The sequence below is a fragment of the Glycine soja genome, chromosome 15 (assembly GCF_004193775.1).
Source record: "Glycine soja cultivar W05 chromosome 15, ASM419377v2, whole genome shotgun sequence".
Classification (NCBI taxonomy): domain Eukaryota; kingdom Viridiplantae; phylum Streptophyta; class Magnoliopsida; order Fabales; family Fabaceae; genus Glycine; species Glycine soja.
The window spans coordinates 4,796,599-4,818,518 of NC_041016.1; the positions used below are offsets into that span (position 1 = coordinate 4,796,599).

General features: G+C 27.1%; 4 protein-coding genes across 4 annotated transcripts; 3 read left to right on the forward strand and 1 right to left on the reverse strand.

Annotated features, from left to right (window-relative positions):
- Positions 1 to 3,771: 3,771 nt before the first annotated feature.
- On the forward strand, positions 3,772 to 4,539 carry LOC114388491 (pathogenesis-related protein 1-like). Its single transcript, XM_028349001.1, has one exon. The coding sequence runs from the start codon at positions 3,847 to 3,849 to the stop codon at positions 4,339 to 4,341; it is 495 nt and encodes a 164-aa protein (XP_028204802.1). The 5' UTR covers positions 3,772 to 3,846; the 3' UTR covers positions 4,342 to 4,539.
- Positions 4,540 to 9,517: 4,978 nt separating this feature from the next.
- On the forward strand, positions 9,518 to 10,278 carry LOC114388492 (pathogenesis-related protein 1-like). The gene has a single exon (XM_028349002.1). It carries the CDS (start codon positions 9,556 to 9,558, stop codon positions 10,048 to 10,050), a length of 495 nt encoding a protein of 164 aa, XP_028204803.1. The 5' UTR covers positions 9,518 to 9,555; the 3' UTR covers positions 10,051 to 10,278.
- Positions 10,279 to 13,447: 3,169 nt separating this feature from the next.
- LOC114386821 (pathogenesis-related protein 1-like) lies at positions 13,448 to 14,230 on the forward strand. The gene has a single exon (XM_028346876.1). It carries the CDS (start codon positions 13,487 to 13,489, stop codon positions 13,982 to 13,984), a length of 498 nt encoding a protein of 165 aa, XP_028202677.1. The 5' UTR covers positions 13,448 to 13,486; the 3' UTR covers positions 13,985 to 14,230.
- Positions 14,231 to 20,683: 6,453 nt separating this feature from the next.
- On the reverse strand, positions 20,684 to 21,429 carry LOC114386820 (pathogenesis-related protein 1-like). Its single transcript, XM_028346875.1, has one exon. The coding sequence runs from the start codon at positions 21,359 to 21,361 to the stop codon at positions 20,837 to 20,839; it is 525 nt and encodes a 174-aa protein (XP_028202676.1). The 5' UTR covers positions 21,362 to 21,429; the 3' UTR covers positions 20,684 to 20,836.
- Positions 21,430 to 21,920: the final 491 nt, after the last annotated feature.

Below are 21,920 nucleotides of genomic sequence, written 5' to 3' on the forward strand. Positions count from 1 at the left end.
GAAGGACATTGGCTCGCAAGATTTTAATTGGTTCTGCACTTCTCAAACAAACCCATGATTGAGCACATTGCAATAGAATAATCACAAGGAATTAGAATTCATTTTATGTTGTTTACCCGTACAATACATCAATACAAAATACAAATAAATAAAGACACTTTTAATTTGAATGGTTTAATAATAAATTCCAATACTACATTCACACACAAAAATCGATACAAGAAATTTATTGAAAAAGATGAAAGTTAATCTCAGGACTTCTCACCGTAAAAATATCTTATTTTTAGAAAAAGAAAAAACACACACACACACAAAACGGTGGGCTCCACTCAGCTTAATAGGCAGAATTTACTGCTTAACTAGTGCTGGTAGACCGGTGTATTTAACTGTTGGGTCCCATTGAAACAGCTTTTTAAGGTCTATATTTCAGACAAGAAGTGTCGGGTTAGGTTGACTTTACTACATGCATGTAGAGTAGTCTAGTCTAGGATGTTATTTTACTTGTCAGTTTTACTAAATTTTATTACAGAGTGTTTAATAAATTCATTAAATATTTTATTATTTTTCACTGTTTATGTGCTTTGAGGTCTAACATATTAAATATTTTATTTTTATTTAAAAACATTTAATTAATGTCATTAAAATTAGAGATGATAAAAATATTTGTACATTATTTGTGGATAAAATCAATTGTAATGAATAGAAGATAGATAATTAAATGGTTACTTACAAATAGTTTAAATAAACAAATAATTTTATTACAATTTTTTTTATTTATTAATGAGGTAGAAGCAAGTATTATGGTACTCGTGTCTATAGGTTTCCATTATATACTATCCGTTATAAAATTACTTAAATATTCTTATACTATAAAGATTTTTTTACTAAATTTTCATAGATCACGTTATAGGACACAAATATGTGGCATTTAAAATATTCTTTTGAGATTTTGCTATTGTAAGAAGTTAATAGGAAAATTCTCACTTATTGTAAACACCCCTTTATAAAGTTATTTTTACTTATTATTAATTAACAAAAAAATTTATGTCTTTTTTTAAAAAATTATTCTTTAAACCAATTTTTTGTTAATTTAATTAAGGTTTAAATATATTTTTTTCATTTTTTTAATTTAGTATTTTTTTTCATTTTTATCTTTATAATTTTTTTAGTCCATATAAAATGTGTCTATTTTTTTTTCTTAAAACACTTTAGATAACATTTTTTACTGTTGAAAATATTTATTTTTAACTGTTCAAGGTGTTTTATCGTTAAGACAAACAAAATATATCCATGTAAAGATTAAAACAAAATAAAAAAAATGCTAAATTGTAAAAATGAAAAATGTATTTAAATCTTATATTAAACAACATTTGGGATGATGCTAATAAAAAAGTTAAATCAAACAATCAAGTTCATTAATTTTCCATTAGTGTCAGCTAGGTCACGCTAAAGTAAATATCTTTGTTAACATAGATTTCAATCAATGTATAAGATATAACTATTTTAATATTGTTAAAAAAGTTAAGGATGTTACTTTCATTATGCGTCAATTAGACCGACGCTGTTAATAGTATTTACTTTATAATAAAGGTCTTATTAATATAGAGGAGATAGACCAGGTGAAAAAGAATAAAAGATATATATATTTCACTCCATTATTCCATGATTAATTGCTGTTAATAATAAGACAATGGTTAACTTAGTTGTGAAAATTTGCAAAACATGCCTATATATAATTCTTCTATCTATGTTTGATGTATTTTATTTAGATAGAAACTTGGTCCAATCACGAGAAGTACAAGCTATTAGAATAAAAGAGTTTTTAGTTGAAAATATGTCTCTTGTACTTAAAATATCCGGGATTATATGCGTAGAATAGTATAAACAGCCAAATAGAACCGTGTATCGTGTGTATATATGCCCAATCATATATTGACCTAGCTAGAAAATACAAATAAACATTGTGCTGGCAGTTTTTCTAGTCTATTCATGGAACACGTGCGATACCTTGAATATTGAAGCCTGTGACGAGGAAGAGTTTAGAGAGAATTGAATTGAATACAAGTTGGTATGTAATGATGCAACAAGTATTTTCCCGCATGAGTTCGTTTCAATTGCATGGTCTAATTAGTGTAAGTTTTCTTTCAACTTACCTTTTCTTACACGGCAGAATGATGGTTGGGGCAAGCCGCCGGAGAATTAAGCGATGACTGCCAAGTCCTCTTACAATCATGGATCATGATCTAGATTATATACATCATACCGATCAAATTCAATTCCCATTTACACTAGAAGAAATGACTAGTATAGAGAAATCAAATTAAGTGATTGCTATAGTTATACGGATTTCATCAACTAAATGCATATAAGAATGTTCAAATCTTCTTCTTATTAAGAAAAAAAATAAATTCTGAGATAATTGGAAGTGTTAATATCAAACAAATTAAGATTAGAGTTTAATTTTTATGTAATTTTAGCGTAAAAAAATTATATTGTTAACAAATAAAAAATTGTGATAATTAGAACTTTTTAAGATAATTTTTATAAAAATTAATAAATTAAATCTGCTATATATGAAAATTTCTGATTAGAGGACAATATACAATTTCCTTTACTTGGTCAATGTATCAACTATTTACTCTTAATATTAAATTGGATAATATACTATAAATTTGATTTAGACTTTATGTGTATTTTGAATATTAATATATTTATTTAATATCATTTTATATATTTATTATATATATATAAAGTAAAAATTAATTAATTAACATATTTATATATGGAAATTCTATTTATTTATCTATTTCTATAAATATTATATTAATAAAATTAATATATATATATATATATATATATATATCAACAAAATACATTAGAATTTTATATATTTTTTGAAAACATGTTTTATAGACTAGTTTTTAAAATACCTCCATTAAATAAAAATCGTACTGTATTATATATACTATATAAGAAAAAATTATTTATTTATATATTTCTATAAAAATTACATAAAAAATATCAAATATATTTTATTTACTGATTTTTGTAAATTCTTGATTAATATATTAGGTAAATTGATTTTTTTCTATAAATATTATAATTTTCTTATATATATATATATATATATATATATATATATATATTTTATAAACTGATTTTGTAAATTCTTAATTAATTAACAAAAATGTGTCATATTATATAAGAAAAATATATGTGCTTAAATATTGGTATAAAATTTTCACACACACACATATATATATATATATATATATATATATATATATATATATATTTATATAAAATTAAATGATCAGAAAAAAAGATTTTATTAAAAATATGTTTAGTCAAATTCTACGACATAAATTAATACTTAACAAAATTAGTGGATATTTTACGTCAATATGTTGACAAAAATAATTGTTTTATATAAACTAACTGTAAAAAACTTCAATTAAATAATAAAATTGTGTTATACTATATAAATTTTTTATTTATATATTGATCTAGATATTACATTAATAATATCAAAATTTATATCAAAATTTCTTCAAAAGTTTAGTTTATTTAAATATAGATAGATAGATGGAAACCAAAAGTTTAAGTGTCTGTATGATGCCTTATTAAGAATTACCTACTAGTTAGACGTTAGCCAACACTAGCAAGCTATCTAGATTTTTAGTCATCCACGCAATTATGATTTTAAAAATTCTACTATTCTTGCACACGAATCTTCCTATAAATACCTCAAAGGAGCTCCAACCTTATTCATCAAATTAACACCTCCCTTTCAGTATTATTAATTTCTATAGAGCTGAAGAAATTAATATTAATCAATCAATCAAAATGGGGTTGTGCAAGGTTTCATTTCCTGTATTATGTGTGTTGGGGTTGGTCATGATTGTGAGTCACGTTGCCAATGCTCAAGACTCACCAGCAGATTACGTCAATGCACACAACGCTGCAAGATCAGAGGTGGGTGTTCAAAACTTGGCTTGGGATGACACGGTTGCTGCTTTTGCACAGAACTATGCTAATCAACGTAAAGGTGATTGTCAACTGATCCACTCTGGTGGTGGTGGCCAATACGGGGAGAATCTTGCTATGAGCACTGGTGACCTAAGTGGCACAGATGCAGTGAAATTGTGGGTTGATGAGAAGTCTAACTATGACTACAATTCTAATTCCTGTGTTGGTGGAGAGTGTCTGCATTACACTCAGGTTGTTTGGAGAGACTCTGTGCGTCTTGGATGTGCCAAAGTAGCATGTGATAATGGAGGCACTTTCATCACTTGCAACTATGCTCCTCCTGGCAACTATGTTGGCCAAAGACCCTACTAGGTTGTTACATTTGTAGCAGCGAGATGGCTACCATTTAAGATGATGAGTTATATACCATACATATTAAGAATAAATAATAGCATCATGAATTTATATAGATTCATGTTATGATATTTTCCATCGTATTGTAATACATGTGAGCTCATAATTAACTCACACAAATCAATAATAATGTTACTCTTCAACTTGTCATGTGTATTTGATGTTCTTCTACGTTGTCATTTGTTTTATATTTTATTCCTCTTTGAATTTAATTAATGATATTCACTGTAAAGGATGTTTTGGAACAACAAATTAAGGAAAGGAAGGAAAAAAAAAATCCTCGTAACAGAAAATTTGAATGTGGAGGTGCACTATCAATATTTCATCGATAGTTTGAAATGCGAGAAAAGTGAAGCTAAACGAATTTTGTGTGTTAACGTTTATCTTCTTTTTTACAATCTAAAAAAACAATCAAGAAAGAAATGCGTAGTAGGTAATCCCGTAATGAAAAATATATCCTATTTTTCATATATATTAGGAATAGTTTAAACTAACTTAATATTGTTTAGGACATGTTTACGTTCTTACCGGTCACGAAATTTTGACTCAATAATATATACGGCATAGGACCAGATCAACTTGATTTGTTGATATAAGATACTAATCTTAACATCATATAGTTAAATCATAAAATTAAAATATATAATTTTTTTTTTGCTGAACAATATATAACTAAAATTAAGGTATAAATCATATTTGTTTCTAGAAATTGTATTATTAATACATTATTATTTTTAAAAGAATAATCAAGATTGGACCATACTGAGACGACGAACATAAATTTATCCTCAAAATACATTAGGTCTAATTTCTTAAATCTCAACCCACAAATAATAACATTGAGGCAAATCGGGATAATGAAAGCGGATAAGTCATGGATACTGTTACTCAAAAAAAAAAAAAAAAAAAAACACTCACTTAATATAATTACATTTTTTTTCTCTTTTTTTTTCCTATCAAAACGAATAAACAAATAAGAAACATTTTTTTCTTTCTCTTCATCTTTAATTTCCTTATTTCTCTTAATCTAACTAATAAAAAATCTCTCTTTTTTTCTTCTCTTTTCTACATCTTTCTATCATAATCATTTTTTTCTTCTCAATTTTATTTAAAGATTACACTATACTAATTTGTTTGACAAAGTACTTGTCGTTTGCATTATATGGAAAGCTTATTCATAATACTGGAGTTTGTCATTCAAAGATCTGGATCAAATATTGATTTTTAATAAACATTATTCAATAGCACATGGAGGAATGATGCACTCTTTTTTTCTTCTCTAAATTTTTGTCCTATAGGATTTTTCCATTTAATATTCTTTAGTAATAGACATATAGGGAGCGTGTTATGAATATCATTAATTATTTTCTAAACTAACTAGAATACTACTGGCCCACTATGCACGGTCAGTGAAAAAAAATCAATTCAATATTTTAATTTACATAGTTATAGAAAACATTTAATTTGTAGGATCTTGTTGATTAGTGTCTTTGAAATATTGGTGAAGAAATTAAAAAGATAAAATATTTATTGTGTAAAATATAAGAGATCCTAAAATAAGTTATAAAGAACATAATATTACATATTTCAATAAAAAATTATTCTTCTTTTAATTTTTTAACTAATATTTTAAGGTATTCGTTAGTATTTTTCTTAATTTTATTCCTTTAATAAGAATATAGGACTTTAATTTATTTCCTTTGAAGCTTATAAGAAAAAATATTTCCTATGAATATATATGACTATGTATGATCTAAAGAAGATATTTTATTTCTATATCATAAATTAGAATGCACAATATTACGTATTTATTCCTATATATGACTTTAATTATATTTCTCTTGATAAGGAGATATGACTTTAATTTTTCTTTAAGCTAATTAAAGTGTGTATGATGTATTTATTAATTTGTTCAAAATTATTTATTTTAATTATTGAATTTAAAAATGAACCGGTATTCTATAATATATCCGTTATTTATATATTTTATTAAAAAAAGATCTAGATATTTCTGGTGAAATAAAAAACAGTCAAATAGACCTTGCATCCATTGACCGAGAAAAGAAACCACAACGGTTGCTTCACTTTGTTAATTTTCTTTCCTGGTGAATTCATGAAAACATACTACCCGCCATGATTGAAGCCTATGACAAAGGCAGTACTTAATTTCCTTCCAAGAGAAGAAAATTCAGAGCAAGTTCGTCATGCATGTTTCTGCAATAAATTAAACTTTCCATAAAAATTAATTAATCTATGGCTAAAGAGACTTTGGTATGCACCAATTACCAACTAGAAGGGATGCATCTTAGAATCCCTCAAACTTTTCTTTCTACTTGCCTTTTTTTACACGGCGGTATGGGCAAGGGCAGTGCTGACCACCAAGTCTTCCTATTCCTACCATCACATATCATAATCCAGATTATGTCATCCCATCAAATTCAAATCCCACATATAGTGGAAGGAATGACAAATGTACATAATTTTTTTTTATTGCTATGTGGTTATTTAGATTTCATAAACTACAGATAATTAGCTAATCCTAGTCTGGAAATGTAATAAGCGAATTGGAGCTGAACAACAACTCTGGGCTTGTGCCACTTGTTGTTGGGTTATAATGCACAAGTTAGCACAATAAGATACAAGAGTGATAGATATTATAAATTTGTTCTTCTAAAATCATTTATTTTAGTTTTTTTGTTCCAAAAGATATGAAACATCTCTTTCCAAACCAAATGTTACATGCGTCGTACGACTTTCATTGAATATGGCTTTTTACATAATTCTACATAGATATATATACGTATAGATTTTCTATATTCTTACATTAATTAATGGATGACCTTAATATTCGAAATTAATAGACGAGGCCTAAAGACTTTCAAGGTTAAAACCATTCTGCTCGAAAACCTATATACTGATATAATCTCATTTGTTTTTCAATATTAAAAACAATCGTTCTATTCTTGAAAACGTCATACCTCATCAAAATCCTGTGTCTGTATGTGTGCATGATTAATTTATTTTAGAATTTCATTTGTTATTGTTAACACAAACTACATAATTTGATCTAATAATTTGCATTCATAAGTTGATTTTAATCTCTTAACACACTCCCAATTTCATTTAGACTAAAAATGTGGATCCATTCAAGCATAGAAAAATACGTATACGCAACAAAAACTCAAAGATTTAAATCATCTCTTGCTCTTTAACAGGGAAAAGACAATTTTTTTTAATAAACAAGTAAACCTATAGTTAATTGTGATAAGTATTAACGATGACTTGATATGATTTCTTTTTCTCTCTCAATTTTTTTAAAAAAAGGCCGGTCATCTTTTCTTTTATATAAGCAAAAATTTATTGAATAAAATATAAGTGCTCTAACCTAGAAATATTGGTCAAATAATTACATAACCACAACAAAATTTCGTTAAAATCCAAATACATAAACTTCATCATGATGAAATTAGGAAAATAAAGAAAAATGATAACCAGTGAACTAAAAACATTGGTTAACAAACTTAAATAAAAATATTTTTATTAGGAGACTAAAAATTATGTTACTCATAATTTTTTTATGATTTTCTATAATTTATACAATAAATAATTTTTTCTTTTAGTTTTTTAATAATATCTTAAAAATATTATTGTCCTTAAAACACTAGTTAACTAGACCAGAATACAAAAGTTTCATTCAAACACATTTAACGTTGTAGAAGTTATATAGATTCAACACCACTAAAATAGGCACTAATTAAACATAGTTGACTTTAAGCTGGGACTAACATTATTTAGAAATGTGTCACAAACAAACACAATCACACACACGTACTAGGATTAATTCACACGTCTTTTATTTTTACTTATACCATTCAATTATCTAATTAATTGATCAAAATTAAAAAATAATTAATTTAATTGATGAAAATAAATTTGTCTTAAACTTTTATATATATATATATATATATATATATATAAAATTTATGAATTGAATATTATAATAAAGAACAAGTATACGACTTCTGATTTAAGTCTCGTAAGTAGGAATTGGGAGATCAGTATTAGATATTAATTTTTTTGAAATGAAAAATTTTAAATAATTTTTTTATAAAATATATTAATCAATCATTAAATTAAATGATATTATTTGGATGATTATATATATATATATATATATATATATATATATATATATATATTTCAAAACGATTTAGATATTTGAAAATATGTAACTTAATAGTAAATATTTACATAATATATTATATATGTGATGCAATAACGCAATATCTAATTATTTCTTAAATTATGCAAAAAAAATTAAACATGATTTTTGTTATAAAAATTTTAAATGTTAGATTCATAATTATTTCTTTTGTAAAAATTTCAATTTTTAATTTTTGATATCTAGTATAAATTGATCTACACACATGATGAGTAGCAATCATTTTATATCAATATAACACTTGATATGTCTTATAATATTTCAATCTTTATAATATAATTGTTAAATTAAAACTATATTTAAATTTAATATTAACATTCCACTTTAATTAATATAGCTAAAAAAATTATTTGAATAAACAGTTATAAAACATATATACATAAAAAGAAAAATGAATTTTTTTTTTAATAAACTAAAATTAACTTATACATAAGTTAAAATAATTTTTGTAGAGAAGTTAAAAGATTTTGATTTTTTTAAAAAGTTAATTCTAATTAATGTGTAAACTGATTTTAATCTATGGAGAAAACTTATTTCGCCGATTAATTGAACTGCACTATGATCTTCTGGTATCTCTCTCTTTCATCCCATTTTACATTTGTATTTTTCTTCTTCTTTTTCAACTCATTTTTCAATATATATTTCTTCCTATTTTTGTCGTTTTCACGGGGAGTTTTTCCATAATGTAATCCAATAAGAATTAGGTACAATGCAGACACCGCAACCTCAACAGCAAGTAATCTAGTTTCTTAGTCATCCACGCATTATCATTTTGAAAATTCTACGTACGTACTATTCTTTTAATTTCTTGCTTATAATTAATTAGTGCTTACTACTGATCCTTCCTAACCAAAAAATTTCCATGTTAAAATTTGTATAAATACCCCACCAGAGCTCCAACCTTATTCATCAAACACCATAGTTGAAGAAATTAATATATATCAACCAAAATGGGGTTGTACAAGATTTCATTATGTCTATTGTGTGTGTTGGGGTTAGTCATTGTGGGTGATCATGTTGCGTATGCTCAAGACTCACCAACAGACTATGTTAATGCACACAACGCTGCAAGATCACAGGTTGGTGTTCCAAATATAGTTTGGGATAACGCAGTCGCTGCTTTTGCACAGAACTATGCTAACCAACGCAAAGGTGACTGCAAACTCGTCCACTCTGGTGGTGATGGAAAATACGGGGAGAATCTTGCAGGAAGTACCGGTAACCTAAGTGGGAAAGATGCAGTGCAATTGTGGGTGAATGAGAAATCCAAGTATAACTACAACTCCAACTCGTGTGTTGGTGGGGAGTGCCTGCACTACACTCAGGTCGTTTGGAGAAACTCTTTGCGCCTTGGATGTGCCAAAGTAAGGTGTAACAATGGAGGCACATTCATAGGTTGCAACTATGCTCCCCCTGGCAACTATATTGGCCAAAGACCATACTAAGTTGTTTCGATGTAGAAGCTACCACTTCAGATTAAATCATAATAACATGCAAGCATAGCATCATGAATTTAGCCAACGACTTTAAATTCGTGTTGTAATACTTTTCAATGTATTGAAATAACATAGTGTTCATCACACTTTATAACTCATACTCATACTTCGTTGTCATATGCTGGTAAAAATAAACTTGCTTGGTCACCTGGAAGTTGGTTTTCTTTGGCTGTATCACATATATATGCTGCTGCTGTATCGCAGCTCGCAGGAAGTTTTTTTAATCGATATATTTATTCATTTATTTATTATTTTTCCTTTTTCCTTGTTTTATTGGTACATCTATATATATGCTCCTTTATTTATCTGTTCACTTTAATTAATTATAAAAAAAATCCCTGCGAATTGGTGTGAGATGTGTTGCAATAATGCAACATGTAAATGGCCAAGTCCATGTAATTGGCTGGCCTTTTACAAGGCAATAATTTCATTGAAGAGAATTAACTAACCCTTGTTTGTTTTGGTTAAAATAAATTTTCGTGGTTTATTTGAAAGGAAAAATAATGAGGCAAGTTATTTCCCTCACATCCACCAAAAAATATTTCCTCTTAAAATTGGAATAATATGGGAAGGAAAATGATCACTTTTTTTAATTTCTTGGTTTAATTATTTAATATTTAATAATATTTTTTTAAAAAATAATAAATAATTTATGTTTAAAAATATTATATTATAAAATTAATTTTTTAAAATTATAATAAAAATATTATTTTTTTATAAAATTCATTTATTTTTATCCATCTAAATTATATATCTTTCCATTATATATCTATATTCTTATTTTCCTTCTTCTCTATTTTAAGCCTTATACATTCAAACAAAGTATGAGAGATTTACCCTTAAAACAATATATATTGTGTGGTAGCATGATATATAATACAAAGGAAAAAAGAAAAGGGTCATTTCAACCTGTAATGTGCAGCTCGAATTACATTTTGATATAAATTAATAATAGTACATCTGCAGTGTAGTCCACCACTTAAAAGGCACCGATTGATTTTTTGTCTTGGTTTTGTGTACACTTTCTCTTGTATTTTTTTTAATTAATACGTACTTTATAATGTATTTTTGTTATATAGGCAAAGAGCTGTCAAAAATAACTTGACATGCGGATGAGTAGGCACTTGCAGATATCCACAAATAAAATTATCAATATATATATATATATATATATATATATATATATATATATATATTAGTGGATACTGATAGGTAATGGACTAGATATTTTCATTAGTTATTTGTCAATAGAGTAAAGACAAATATCATGATACTTGTATTTGTTAATATTAAAATATTTAAATATTATATATATATATTATTTGTACTTATGATTTAGAATATTATATTATTTCAAATTATATTTTATTGTAGTTTTATTTGAGTTTATACTTTAGAGAATTATTTTGTTTGGAGCTCACAAAATAATTTTTTTATTTATTCATTTTTTATTTTTAAGAATTATTCATCGATATTTGAATAATTTTGTTGAAAATATTAAAGTTAATTTTTAAAATAAAATATTAAAATAAATGAAAAATGTAGTAAAAGTGTTTTTTAAAATATTTTAAAACATTTTTTTGTAAATTTCTACAAATACCCACATAAGTTAGACTCCTTATTTCTATTGCCCAGAATAAATTAGATCAATTCGGCCTTAATTTTGGACTGGACAATGCCAATAAGTCAATGACATCTTAATAGGTGTTTGGGATTTTCTTCCAGCATCTTCATTTTTCTCAATACATGCAGTGAGAAAGAAAACTAAAAAATATCCTTACATATAACCTCTTATGAATTGAAAAAACATTTTAACCAATTAAACTAATAGGCTAATTATATTAAAAAATAATTAATATAGCAATTAATTTTGAAAATATATTTCTAATATATATTTAATACACATATAAATTTATATAATAAATTTTGTAGCAATTAATTTTTTTATCTAATAATATATTTTTTACATATATAAATTTTTATTAAACCTATAATTTTTAAGTAATTGAGAAATATCTTTTGCTTTTCTTTTGGTGCATTGTTGTCTAAATTGAAATAATAATAATAATAATTTGTACAATATGTGAATTAGTTTTTTTTTTTTTAAAAATAGTTCTTTGAATAAATTTCCTTTAAAATAAATGATAAATAGATAAATTAAAAAAATATATAATATTTGAGTCTCACATAACAAACAACTATGTTAATTAATTATATGGTCCAATTTTAGGCTCGAAGCCTTGTTAAGCCCACTCTTTTGTCTAGAGGTGGCCAATTTGTCCAAGTTGTTGTGACAACTTGACAAAAAAAAAATTGGCCTTTTTTTATAGAACTTTTTCTTTTATTATATTTCCTTATTCACAATAATATAATAAAATAACCATTATCTTCATATTATACATTGTTAATGAAAAGGGGTGCGTAAGGGAAAGTTTATTTTAATGGATGTATTATGGGTGCAGTGAAATTTACCATTTGTCTGAAATAACTGATTTTGGAAGGATGGATAACAGAGGGGGAAAATGACTTTTTACTCTCTTTTTTCCACGGTTTGAAACACCAGATAAAGTGAAGAAATAAAAAAAATAAAATTATGGTAGGATCCAAACAAAATTGAATCCGCGGTTTGGAAAGACAAGAGTGAATTCACAATAAAAGACTAATTCAACCCTTATTTTTATGGCCATTCTTTTTTATTTATTATATAAGGATATTTAAAAATATAATTTTCTTTTATTTTCTTTCACTTTGTACTCAATGAAATAAATTTTTAATTTATTTTCTTTCCTATCAAACAATTCATATAATCATCTTATCACCTTCTCTTTCTTTTATTTTCCTTCTACTTTTTTCCCGTTCTCTTTCTTTTTCTTTCCTTTTACTTAGTTTTTGCCCTTCCATCCGCATAACTTACTCCGGAATTGAATCTATAACTTGATTTTTCATAGACTATTTTTATTTTATTTTCTTCCAAATTTTTTACAATTTAATGAAAAAAATTGGTGGCGATTTCATTTAGTTTTTTTTTTCTTTATATATATTTTGTCATCTCCCGTACGGGTGCGATTCAAGTCACAACACTCCCCTCTCTCTTTCTATTTTCTATCCTATTTTTCCTTTATCCAAGAAAGTATTAGTGATATTATTACGTAGAAGATAGACCACTACTTTAGTGATATTATTACGTAGTAGATAGACGTCAGCCATGCACACTAGCAAGCCATCTAGTCTTTTTAATCATGATTTTGAAAATTCTACTATGAACCCTTGTGAGTTCTAAGAACAACCTTCCCACGTTAGAATCCCTATAAATAGCACTCAAGATCTCCAACCTTATTCATCAAACGCCTCCCTTTTATAATTAAAATTAACCATAGTTAATATAATGGGGTCGGGGATTAAGGTTTCGTTTTCTGTGTTGTGTTTGTTAGGGTTAGTCATTGTGGGTGATCATGCTGCGTATGCTCAAGACTCACCAACAGACTTTGTTAATGCACACAACGCTGCAAGATCACAGGTTGGTGTTCCAAATATAGTTTGGGATGACACAGTTGCGGCTTTTGCACAGAACTATGCTAACCAACGCAAAGGTGACTGCAAACTTGTCCACTCTGGTGGTGATGGAAAATACGGGGAGAATCTTGCCGGAAGCACCGGTAACCTAAGTGGTACAAATGCAGTGAAATTGTGGGTTGATGAGAAATCCAAGTATGACTACAATTCCAACACGTGCGTTGGTGGGGAGTGCAGGCACTACACTCAGGTTGTTTGGAAAAACTCTGTGCGTCTTGGATGTGGAAAAGTAAGGTGTGACAATGGAGGCACTTTCATTACTTGCAACTATGCTCCTCCTGGCAACTATGTTGGCCAAAGACCCTACTAAGTAGTTGCAGTGTAGCAGCTAGCAAGCTACCACTTCAGATTGCTGGCTTATATATTAAGAAATAAATCTTAACACCATGGATTTAGCTACGTGACGACTATAAATTCATGGTGTATATGATATTTTCCCGTTGTATAGTAATATATACATGTGAGTACATGATTCACATGATTAATATATAATGATGTTAGTCTTGAACGTTGTGGCGTGTATTTGATTTGTTTTATATAACCTCTTTGAAATTAATTAATGACTTTCACTTAAAGCATGTTTGGAACATAAGGATTAAGGAAATGAAAAAAATATATATAACAAAAAAATTTAAATGTGGAGTCGCACGTCCTCGAGAAAAGTGGGGTTAAAAGAATCTGTGTTCACCTTTATCTCTTTTTTCCAATCTAAAATGACAATCAAGGAAGAAATGGTAGGAAATCCCGTAATGACAAAAGTTTCCTATTTTTTATTTATATTACAATAGTTTAAACCTCACTTAATACTGATAAAAAAAACCTTAATACTGTATTAATTAATTAAGGGTGTATGTTCTACAACGTGTTTTCCTAAGTCTCTACGTACACATCCAAAAAATTATTGACATAAAATATAAATCTTAATATTATATATAATTAAATAGTAAAATTAAAAGAGTACACAATTAAAATCAAGGTAAATTCCAAAATATATATTTCAAGATACATAATATTAATATAAATATTCCTTAAAAAATATCAATATAAATATAATAACATGTTACATAAAATATTATCTATTATATGCCATAAGATTGTATTGTTAATACATAATTATTTAAAATGTATATATTTTTTTTAAAAAAAATATGACATTATAAGTTGGGATAACCCAGAATATAACTTGAATTAGTCCTCAAAATACATTAGGTTTTAACTTCTTGAACACCAACTCATCAAAGTAACTTTGAGCTTAGTCGAGATAGGTAACTACTAACTAGTGAGACAAGACAACTCATAAATGCCCTTACTTAATATAATCATATTTTATTTCTTCTCCATTTTTATCTAATAAAAAATGAAAGATACCAATTAAGATAAGCGAGTGTTTATTTTTTGTTTTTATTATCTTAAAATAATTTTTATTTTCAAAATTTCAAGATTTATAAAATATGAGTCGAGAGAAGAAAGTACTTTAAGGTACCACATTGCATTTTTACTTCTTCAAAAAAGATTGAAAATGTTAATTTATTATTTTCAGTTTTGGATATGTTTTTAAAGAAAATATTTTCTAAATTTTAAACAAACATATTTTTATTCTTATTTTTTATTTTCTTTTAAAAAATGAAAATAGAACACACTCAAGTTTTTCTTTCTCTTTATTTTCTTCCTTATTTTTATTTATCTAAGTATCTAAAAATTTATCATTTTTTCTGCTTTCTCTTCTCCTCTTCATCTTTATATCTTAATTTTTTTCTCTCAATTTTTATATGAAGATTATACTGTATGTATCATTGAAGTGTATAAAGAAAGGAAATGTCTTCAGCAAAATAAGATAATTAAAGTATATGTATTATGTATTTATTTAAAACTTGAGAATTCTTTAATTTAATTATTGATGGAATTCAAAAATCTGTAAACATATTATTGAAAAAAAACCTAAATCGCACATCCACTAAAAATAAAATCAAAATAGAATATATAAATGAGTTATAAAATTAAGTTAACAGACTTAAACTCACATTCTTAAGGATTTAAGATAATATCAAAATATATTCAAGATTAATATAAAGGATCTCCCACCATGAATTGTTTTAACTTAACTAGCATTTTTGAATACTCAAAAGAAAAGTTTTTGTATATGCATGATGATTTATTTGTCTCGAATAATAAAAAATATCTAGATATTTCTAGTGGATTCAAGAACAGCCAAATAGACCTGGAATATGCACATCCATTGACCAAGAAAATAAAAAGGTTGTTAATTTTGTTTCCTGGTCAATTCACGAGGGGAAAATTCCCTGCAAATTCGTCATGTTTCTGCAAGTGGAGGATACATGCTACATACATCCATGCTCTATGCTCCATGCTCCAACTGCTTATGGTCATAGATTTTGTATAAAAATTTCTATAAACTTTTCACAGAAATTAATCAATCTACGGCTACAGGATTTGGTACATATTGATTCACGTTACCAACTTTTCTTTTCTTTTCTTTTTTACACATTGGTAAATGTGTCAAACTGTCCTAATAAAGTAAAAGGGAAGTTCCATTATCGAGTTCATATGAATTTTATTTGTACTTAGTGTTATGTTTATCCAATTTTTCAAGCAATTAGTGGATGGAATTAAAGATTTGAGAACTTGATGAAAAATAAAAAGTAAATTGACATAAAATGAAACCATCTAAAACATGCAAAGGCAAGAAAAACAAACACGAAGGACTCTGATGTGAAGGTTGATTTAGAATATGAGTATGTTAGGACCTAGTCTATCAAAATTATTTTCAATATAATGTTAATGATTTTCTCTATTTAATATTATTTCAATTATCACTTACATCTACTTATATACTCCAATCATGATCTCCCATATGAAAGAGTCTAATTTACATAATTCTTTTCCTAATCCCTTAAAAAAATAAACTAGTTAAATTACATCATAAACAAAGATGTATAGAACAAATTAAACAATGTCATTCTATCTCTAAAAATGAATTATTTAGATATCCTACATTTTTCAATGTCTAAATCCTAAAACATTCCTTGAATATGCGTGATCAAACCACAATCAATAAAATTAAGTACATAAAAGAGATAATAAAATTGAAATAACATAAAATAGATAGTAAAAATTATTACATCACAAGCGTTGGATTGTTAGACTCCCAATAATGAGATTTAGTCTCTCATTATTATAAAAGGTTTTACAATTACGAGAAAATGATGGAAAGAAAAGAAGAATAGAGATAAAGAGAATTAATAATTCCTAATAATTGATTCTCAATTATCAATTTTGAATAAAAATTGCTTAGTACATGACAATAACTAGTTTACTTGCCACTTTAATCTACAATAAGATTCATTATAGATCACACTAATGCTTAGTATAGACGACATTTAATAAAGCCTATGATAGCATAACTTACCTCGGGAGTTACTCCAATCCGAAGAAGAAGTGAACTAATCAGTATTCCACCTCCAATTTCAAAGACGCCACCCAACATCCCTGCTATAGTAGTGCCATCAATGGAAAAATAAGCTCAGAAAAAATAAACTCCACATATATTCTAAATGTTTGAAATATTACGGGTTAACCTCAGAAAAAAAGTGAAATATTTTAACACTTGATTATTAATTTTTTTTTATAATATGTAGATCTTTCTTTTTAAATGTTTAGCACAGTGAACATTTATGAAATTCTATTTATAGTTACTAAAAAGTTTTTCATGTATTATTATATGAATATTTTAAATTTTAAATAAAATTTGAAAATATAAACAAAACAAAAATATATTAAGAAAATATATCATCCTGATTATCTAACGATTAAATCATTTTATTTATATACATTTTGTTTGATAAGAATAAATTAAAGAATAATAAGACTTCTGGAATTGCAAAAAAAAAAAAAAAAAATCGTGGGAACAAGACATGTTCTATTCTTTGCAAAGGTAATTTGGTAATTTTTCTAGGTACCGAAAATATATAAATATCTTGTAAAAGTTTTTTTTTAATGTTTTTGAACGGTTCTGTCTGAAAGTTAGAAGAGCTCAAAAATACTTTTACTTTAGAAGTAACAAATATTTTTCTTCTCAATTCAAGCATTGAAACACACAATTTTGTGTTGGATTTCGTAAAAGTACTTCTGTAATTTTCAACCAAGCAATTGTTGTATCTGTTTATCTATCTATCTTTTGTGCATTATAGAGCCTTCTTTGTTTCTTCTATATATCACTCATTAGTTTGTTTATAAAATCCTATTACAGTTTGAGGCCATCTGATTCTAAAGCATGTAGAGAGAAAATGCGAAGGGATCGACTTAATGACAGGCATCTCTACTCTATTTCATTTATCCTCTTTGTATCTATCTTTTTCTTTTCTCTGTTTTTGATCTAATCTACTAGCTCTCTCTCACGTGACTTGTTCTAAACATTGTTTTAAAGGTTTATGGAACTGGGGTCTATCTTGGACCCTAGAAAGCCTCTCAAAATGGACAAGGCTGTTATATTAAGTGATGCAGTTCGAGTTGTTTCTCAGTTACGAGAGGAAGCTCAAAAGCTGAGGGAGTCCACTGAGAATCTACAAGAGAAAATCAATGCATTGAAGGTGTGTAAGCTTATGTAACTCTATAAAGTGGTACCTGCTATATATGCACATTTACTTAGTCAAAAATGCTAGCGACCTAGTCTATCACATTCTTTCATGTATACATTATTATTATTAGCTTAAATTGATTGAAACTCCTTGGAATTCATTCGTTTCAAAGTAATAATCATCTTAGATTATTTTACACAAAAAATAAAAATAAATAATAATTTTATAAAATTAATCTTATATCATCATTAACTCATTTATAAATTTTGTTGTATATCATTACTATTATAAGAAATATAAATAAAAAAAATTAATTAATATTATATTGAAAAGTTAAAATAATAATTATGTTAAAATATTTTTTTTCTCTTACACCGTAATTATAATGGGATAAAGGGATTAATTTATATTTCTTATTTAATGAATTTTAACGTAATTTTATAATTTTTAATATAATTTAATCAATAGTCTATATATATATATATAGACTATTTGACGAGCAAGTGTGTTATTCTGAAATATCATTTATAACTGGGATGAGTAAAACGTACGTATCTCTGACGATATCTCCTCTAGTCTATATATATATAGATTCAATGAACATTAAGGAAAGAGAATCATTGGCCTAATCGCATGCTTAATTATAATGGTGGACCGGAGACTATATATGAAAGATATTAGTAGTTTTAATAAAAGTTTAATATTTATATATTCTGAATATAAATAATTTTACAGTACATTTACCGATTAGAAATCATATACTAGCAATAAATTAATTATATATAACAATATATGCGATTAGATATAGTGTACAAATGATCAACTTAGTAATTGATCATGCTGTCAGATGATACCGAAGACAGCAGACAAAAAATTTGTAGCTAAAGTTCTGTGCTTTAGACTGATATACAGAAAACAAAAAGTCTAAAACCTCTACAAGAACATGTGCAATAATGTGTAAGATGATTGGAGACAAAGCATAGGACTTGTCATCCGGTCCGAGAAGAACAAAGGAACCTTTTCCTTCCTCTTATATATTATTAGCCACTGCCATGAAAAAGATCTGATAGTGTCAAAGATTGCAGCACCATAAAAAGTTTGTTCTCTAAAAAGGATGCCATTTCTAGCATTCCATAATGATCATACTGCTGCATGCCAAATCATCATCAGCTTCCACTTCGAGTTGAGCTGACCTGAAAAAAAGTTTTCAAACTGATTGTAGTGTTGGGCAATATCCGTTAATGTTAACTGTTGTACACCCATCCACAGAAAGATTGCCTTCCAAATGTCTTTCGTTTTTTTCGCAAGAATTAAACAAATGTTCTTTCGTTTTTTGAGATTGTATACAACCGTTTACTTTTTTTAAGTTTACATCAACCTGTTTAAGAAATTATTAAGTTTCCAAGGACCAAGAATTATGTGGTCGCAATTAATTTCTATATATCACATAATCAAATGTTTTCATTTTTGGAGACTAAAAAACCTGCATATATGAAAATTGGTAGTATATGGTGTAATATGTTTAAAGTAAATAAGGGAGGGAGTGGTATAGTGCATGTATGACGAGTATTAGTGTAATGTTTTTTTTCAGATAATTAAAGGAGTCATGTAAGGATAAAAAAAGGAAAAATAACAAAAGAAATTTGATGAAACCATAAGGGTGTTAATGCAATTTATTCTATAATAAACAGTCTAGTATTTCATTTTTAAAATTAGTTATCTTACTGGTATAATATTTTTTTTGACAGAACTTACTTATATAATAATAGAATGTTATATATTTTTTAAAGTAATAATTCAATTAAAATTTATTGATACAGTGTAAAAATAATTGTATTTTTATTTAATTGTGAATTATCGTGTAATTAAAATTTATTAAAATTTTGTAATAATTATTTTAAAAGTTAAACTTAAAGTGGTTTTTAATTATTTGATAAAAAAATTAACTGGCAATATATTTGTCATTCATGCTCACACAAAAGAAAAATCTAACAAATTATTTAAATTACTTATGCTATCGGGACATCATATATCTACCCAAGATTATTTATATATATTTAATTAATTGAAGCAATAGTTGGTCATTTTTAACCATTTATTCTACAGTTTTGCATCTTAACGTAACTCAGATCGATTTGAAAGCATCAGGCGAATATACAGATAGAGAGCATATTATTGATTGAAGCAGAAGAACAAAGCAAATAGACTACTCACTCTGTCAATTAAACCCCTACGGATTTTAAGTGCATTTTTTCCGGGTTCAAAAGTTGATGATTTTGTCATACCTCTTTCAATACGGTTTTAACATTCCTAGTAGGAGTTACGATAGTAGCCTTTATTAGGCACTTTTCTCAATATAAAAAGTAAAATAAAAGTCGGATATATATACATATATGAACACTGTCACCCGATAATAACACTCGAACATGTATTATTTTTATTAAGTATTATAATTATTTCAATACATTGAGAAGTAATATTACATGAAATTGAAGTGTACATCACCTAAATTTATGGTGTTATTCATTCATTTATTCAAAATATATAAAGTATGTGGTATCTAGCAGCTACAGTTCGTAGGGACTTTCACCAACCAAGTTGCCAGGGGGATCATAGTTGCAAGTGATGAAAGTGCCTCCATTATCACATGTCACTTTGGCACATCCAAGACGCAGAGAGTGGGCCCAAACAACCTGAGTGTAGTGCAGGCACTCTCCGCCAACACAGGAATTGGAATTGTAGTCATAGTTGGCTTTCTCATCAACCCACATTTTCACTGCATCTGTGCCACTTAGTTCACCAGTGCTCATTGCAATATTCTCCCCATATTTTCCACCAGAGTGGATCAGTGCACAGTCACCTTTACGTTGATTAGCATAGCTCTCTGCATAAGCAGCAACCGTATCATCCCAAGCCAAACTTGGAACAATTACATTTGCTCTTGGTGATTGAGAACTCACCTCTGCTCGTGCAGCATTGTGTGCATTTACATAGTCTTGAGCTGAATCTTGAGCATAGGCAACATCACCCACAATCACCAACCCCAACACACACATCACACAAAACGAAACCTTAATGCACAAGTATCCCATTATATTACTTATGCTTGATATCACTTTCTTTAGCTATATAGAAATTGATACTAAATGGAAAGGTGTTAATTAATTTGATGAATAAGGTTGGAGCTCCTGTGAGGTATTTATAGGGTTTTGGAATGGAAGCTGGTGACAAGCATGCGGAGGAGTACAGACAGTCATCTTTGACGGAAAAGTTAGATGGATGACTTTTTCTTTTGTTCTTCTTCTTGTTGTAAATGTAACATTTTTTTATGACCACTATTAATTTTAGCATGTGTATATACATAGAATAACAAAGAAAACCACTAGTAAATTGATAAGCAGCCATATTGACACAAATAATTAATTTTAATAAAACCAACTGTGGCTCTAATTACAAATATAATACTATCAAATTATAGCAGTAGGTGATGTTCTAGCCATATAGTTGACGGCTGGACGCGCCACTGAAAATTCAAATTGAACTGTTAGGAAATTGATATACGTACGTCTTTATCCAATTTATTTATTTTGTAATGAAAAACCAAAACTATGACACATGCAAGGCCTTTGAATCATGTTTTTCCTGTCACAA